The sequence below is a fragment of the Myotis brandtii genome, unplaced genomic scaffold, assembly GCF_000412655.1.
Source record: "Myotis brandtii unplaced genomic scaffold, ASM41265v1 scaffold563, whole genome shotgun sequence".
Classification (NCBI taxonomy): domain Eukaryota; kingdom Metazoa; phylum Chordata; class Mammalia; order Chiroptera; family Vespertilionidae; genus Myotis; species Myotis brandtii.
This window is the reverse complement of record NW_005370096.1, coordinates 284,956-290,254: the sequence shown is the minus strand read 5'-3', so window position 1 is coordinate 290,254 and position 5,299 is coordinate 284,956. Positions and strand designations below refer to the sequence as shown.

At 50.5% G+C, this 5,299-nt stretch overlaps 1 protein-coding gene across 4 annotated transcripts in view; it reads left to right on the top strand.

Moving 5' to 3' along the window:
* The window catches only part of ERCC3 (excision repair cross-complementation group 3), a 45,658-nt gene that overhangs the window by 18,231 nt on the left and 22,128 nt on the right, over positions 1-5,299 (top strand). For all 4 annotated transcript variants that reach the window (XM_005878527.2, XM_014549645.1, XM_014549647.1 and 1 more), the window contains one exon: positions 4,501-4,685. In XM_005878527.2, coding sequence (XP_005878589.2) covers positions 4,501-4,685 — 185 coding nt within the window. The remainder of the gene's footprint in view (positions 1-4,500; positions 4,686-5,299) is intronic.

Here is a 5,299-nt window from a genome sequence, read left to right as displayed (position 1 = left end):
AGTCTTGAGAGGGAAGTTCATAGCTCTACAAGCCTACTGCAAAAAACAAGAAACAATGATAATAAATTACCTAACCCTACAACTCAAAGAGTTAGAAAGAGAGCAACAAGAAAAGCCCAGTGCAAGCAGAAGGAAAGAAATCATAAAGATCAGAGCGGAGATAAACGACATAGAGACCAAAAAACAATGCTTCAGCTTGGTTTTAATGTCCCATGGGGACTGGTTTTAGACCCCTCTCTACTGTTCTGCCTGCCATGTCTCAGTTTCCTGTTAGGTAGTCAGCACTGTGTTGACGTCCCCAGCAACCACCGTTCCTCTGTGTCTGTCTCCACAGCCTTGGTGTCAGCCAGGCAGGACCAATCTTCCAGCTTTGTCTGCCTGCTTTCAGTTGTAAATAACTGAAAGCGTCTATTTTTGACACGACCTCTAGGTGGTGGTGTTTCTGTATTAGTTTCCTGGACCAAATGGCACCTCAGCCCAGTCCCCAAGGGCTCCCTGGGGGTATTTAGAATTTTTTTTCCCCTGCCGAGCTCAAGGCTGGGTGCGTTGTATTTACACAAGTGTCTACTTATGACACAGCTCCTAGGTTGTGGTGTTTCTGTATTACTTTCTCTGGACCAAATGGCCCCTCTACCCAGTCCTCTAGGGCTCCCTGGGGGTATTTAGAATCTTCCTTTCCCTGTCATGCTCAAGACTGGGTGCAGCTGTGCTGCTAGGAGGAGCCTGGTCTTCAGGAGAAAAATGTCTGTTCAGGGTTGGAGGGATGGACTGTCCCAGAGCTGGCTTCCTGATCATCTCTCCCTATTCTGCTCCCCAGTTTCCACAAAAACCACCTTCCCCTGCAATCTTGGTGAGTGTTTTTAATTGAAAGATCCTATGCATTGGGTTTAGCGAGGAAAAGCAAGGAAAATATAAAGACAGAGTGACCACGTGGCTGCGCGTCTTTCTCCTCCCGGCACTGCGCGGCCGGTGCAGAACTTCAGGCTGCCTTTCTGGGCGCAGCCTCCCATGGCTGTGGGTTTAGATCTAGAGTCCCCGCTGCCAGCAGCCCTGTGGGACCCCGTCCACAGTCGAGCACTACAGAGGGATGTGGATTTGGTGCAGTGCAGTCTCCCTCTGAGACTGTAGTCCCGGCTGTGCACTTTTTTCCCTCCAGCCCAGATCCCCGAGCCCATCTCTCTCCAGGTGACCTCTGTCCTTTCCGTCCATAGATTGTCTCACCAGCTGTGTTTAATTCTCCAGTTCCAGGTGGATGTTATTCGATTCAGCTGTTTCTTTCTGCTCTGTGAGAAGGTGCAGGACCCACTTTATCTCCCCCTGGACAAACTTTTTAGGAGCCTGCGGCTGGGGAGTCTGGAGTCTCAGTGGTCGTGGGTTCGCAGCTGAAGCAGCCGGTCCCTGGGTGTTTTGGCTGTAGGGTCCTGGGAGGTATCCGAGGTCTCCCCAGATGAAGGTGAGGCTGGGCTCCCAGTCACAGCCACTCTCCCCTTCAAGATGGCGTGGTCTCTATGGTAGAGCCAGCCACCCTGGGAGAGATTTCAGTGGTAGTAGAGCCTGCCCGGCCAGGGGAGCCTGGTCCGCCAGCCCCCAACAGTCCTAGGAATATAACTCGCTAGGACATTCTTGAAAGAGAACTTTGGTGATGGGGACAGATCAGTGTGTGCTGGGGCGGTGTGAGGGCAGAGGTGACTATAAAGCAGCGGTTCTCAACCTGTGGGTCACGACCCCTTTGGGGTCGCCTAAGACCATCAGAAAACACATATAATTACATATTGTTTTTGTGATTAATCACTGTGCTTTAATTATGTTCAATTTGTAACAATGAAATTGGGAGTCACCACAACATGAGGAACTGTATTAAAGGGTCGCGGCATTAGGAAGGTTGAGAACCACTGCAAAGGGAGAGCACAAGGGAGGTTTTTGGGGTGATGGATTGGTCTGTATCCAGATTATGGTGGTGGTTACTCAAATCTATACATGTGTTAAAATTTTTAGAACGGATACCACCTCTCCCCCAGAGAACAGTCAGTTTTACTGTGTGATAACTTACAAACTAAACTAAAAGAAAAAAATTTGGAAGACAGTAGGTATTTGGTCAGATTGGACTGGAAATTGATGGTATAATCATATCATCTGCATATGAAACTAAGGAAGGCTTGAGGCTTTCTGCCTGAGTATGGAGTTAGTCTGTTCATGTTCCTCTTTCCCATGGGTCCCAGGTCCCAGAGGGTGGCAGGCAGGCTCGGGATCGGCCACACAGTCCACGCTCCCCTGGTTCTGTCTCTCCTGTAGTTCCCTGTGTCACCTTGTCTCTAGTTGGGTAGAAGAGTGAAACCAAACAGCTCTAAAGAGTTTTGAGGTCAGGCCCTCAACAGAGCAGAGAGCAAATGTTAAATAAGGGAATGGGAGTTTCTTGACTGTTAAGCATTAGGCAGAATGATAAATCTTTCAGAGTTATCTCAAAAAGGAAGATGGCTGTGCTCTTTTACAGATTTTCCAAAAGGAGCCCTGTTAGGCCATTATATGAATAAGAAATTCTTAGGACAGTGTTTGTATAAAGTGGTTACTGTATGGGAGGCACTGTGCCAATTTTAAGTATTTATTGAGAACTTTTAAGGGGCAGGCACTGTGCTTGGCACTGGAAACCAAGTGGAAGGGGCCAATAATGAAAGAATCACACAAATAAATGTCAAAGAACAACTGACATAATGTGCAGTGAAACAGGCCACGCACAAGAAGCACATGCTGTGATTCTGTTTATCTGAAATTCAGACATCCTGACGACTGAAGCCAGAGCCTTGGTGCCCTTGAGGGAGAGCCTTGAGGGTGTTGACCGGCAGCCAGAGGAGAGGCTTTGGGTGCTAAGGTCACTCAGATCTTGACCTGCAGGTGTGTGCCGTGCGCTTCAGCAGCTGGAAGTTCTTCCTCGGGGCAGCTGTCACGGTGTCAGAGGTGCCGCAGCCATGTCACTGGTTTGCAGCCAGATGCCCCAGGAAGGGCTTGTTGGGGCTTGAGTGCCCAGCAGGGTCCAACTCATGTGTCCTTGGAGTTGGTAATCCCTGGGCCATCCCTAGTGCTGCCTCCTGGGGCCCATGTTAGATTGGTGCCTCCATTGCCGTGGCAACCATGTCCTGATGTGGGGAACCTGGTCTGGGGTCCTTGGCTACTCTTTTGGAGCTACCCCCGACCTTGGTTTTTTGTTTGTTTGTTTTCCGTGTGTGTGTGTGTGTGTGTGTGTGTGTGTGTGTGTGTGTAATCCACGTTATGCTGCATGCAGTATGTGGAGCTCTGTATGATCTCGCTGTTTGCCTGGGTTGGACAGCCCTCTGCTGTTTCACTATTAGGTTTTGGTTTGTGCTTTGGTGCAGTCTGACCTCGAACTCCTCAGATTGTTATCATTGGCCTTACCTTTAACTGTGGTAAGATGAGCTTTTTAACTTTCCATCAGAGTACAGTTGACCTTTGAACAACTCGGGGTTACAGGCGCTGGTCCTCGTCTATATAAGTTAAGCTGGTCCTCAGCGTACTCGGTGAGATTCACCACCTCAGATCGAAAATACAGCCCTGGCCGGTTTAGCTCAGCGGATAGAGCGTCAGCCTGTGGACTCAAGGGTCCCAGGTTTGATTCCAGTCAAGGGCATGTACCTTGGTTTCGGGCACATCCCCAGTGGGGAGTGTACAGGAGGCAGCTGATTGATGTTTCTCTCTCTCTCATCGATGTTTCTGACTCTCTATCCTTCTCCCTTCCTCTCTGTAAAAAATCAATAAAATATATTTTTTAAAAAAAGAAAAAGAAAATACAGTGTGTCATGGACCCACGCATTTTAAACTTGTGGTGTTCAAGGGCCAACTATTAGAATTTGAAAAAGGTGAGCCCATGGAAACCCATAAATTGGGTCTTTAAAAGTAAATCTCATACCCTTTTATGTGCTTATTTTATTTACTTTGATAAATCAGAACGATACAACATTCCAAAGAAAGGAGGACGGGAAGCTGCTGCTCTGCCAGCTGGTTGGAGGGCTGTGGAGAAGAGAGCTTCCTAAACCCAGCTCGTGCCCCTGCTCTCTCCTTGGTTTCTGGGAAGCCAAGCAGGTCTGGCTCCCTTGGTTCCTCTGGTCCCCGTGTGCCCAACCATCTTCCTGGTAACCTCAGTGCAAGTGTCAGGGTGGCAAATCCTTGGGCTGATTCAGAGCTCAGTGGCACGTTCAGGGTTGTAGTTCCCGTTTCGAATTGCCACTGGTGCTCTCGAGTGGACAGTGCTGGAGCGCTCACATGGAGCTCCTGGGCAGTTGCTCCCTTGCTCTCCTGTCCCCCTTCTTTCTCGAGTTCTGGCCGTGATGATTGTGAGTCCCACATGGTCATTCCTGTCCAGACAGGCTCCTGTGGTCCAGGAACTGGGGTCAGCCAGGTATATCACAGGCCAGTGTGAAGTCGCAAGGCTGTCTGTGGTACTTGAGCATTTACAAAAGTGACCGTGTGAATCACCGATTGTTTCCCCAGCCAAGATGTTCCGACGGGTGCTCACCATTGTGCAGGCCCACTGCAAGCTGGGTTTGACCGCAACCCTGGTCCGGGAAGATGACAAAATTGTTGACTTAAATTTTCTGATCGGACCCAAGCTCTATGAAGCCAACTGGATGGAGCTGCAGAACAACGGCTACATCGCCAAAGTCCAGTGTGCTGAGGTAGCTGTCCCCTTTCTTGCAGCCTCTTGGGGAGTGGCTCCTCCCAGGGTCAGGGGAAGTGGATCAGGTAGGTTACTCCCAGGCAGATACACAGGTCAGGACCTGAGCAAAAGTGCTGTCATCTCGTGCACCCTCTGTCCCCTGTGAGCTGGGTGCGGTTATGCCACTTCACAGGCGTGGGAACCAGCCACCTCCAGGGCATGCAGGGAGTGGCCGGGTGAGGGTGCTAATCCAGGCTGGCTTGGCTCCAGAGTCCATGCCCCTCCTTTCTGGGAGTGAGTGCCTACCTTCACTGGGGTGGTCCTGCGTGGGCAGTCATCCTGGCCACCCCCCAAAGCCTAGTGGTCAACCACCTGTGGTCCCCAGAAGGCGCCTGTGGCCTTGATAATTTTATTTCTAAGAAGACATTTTCCCCAATATCCTATATAATAAAAGCCTAATATGCAAATCGGTCGCTATGATGTGCACTGACCAGGGGACAGATGCTCAACACAAGGAGCTGCCCCCAGCCCGCAGGCCCTAGGCCAGCCAAGGCAGGTGCCAGCGGGGGACCCCTGACCGCCCAACTGGTTGCCCTGCAGAGTGAGGCGACCGGCAGTGGCGGTGGGGCCGGC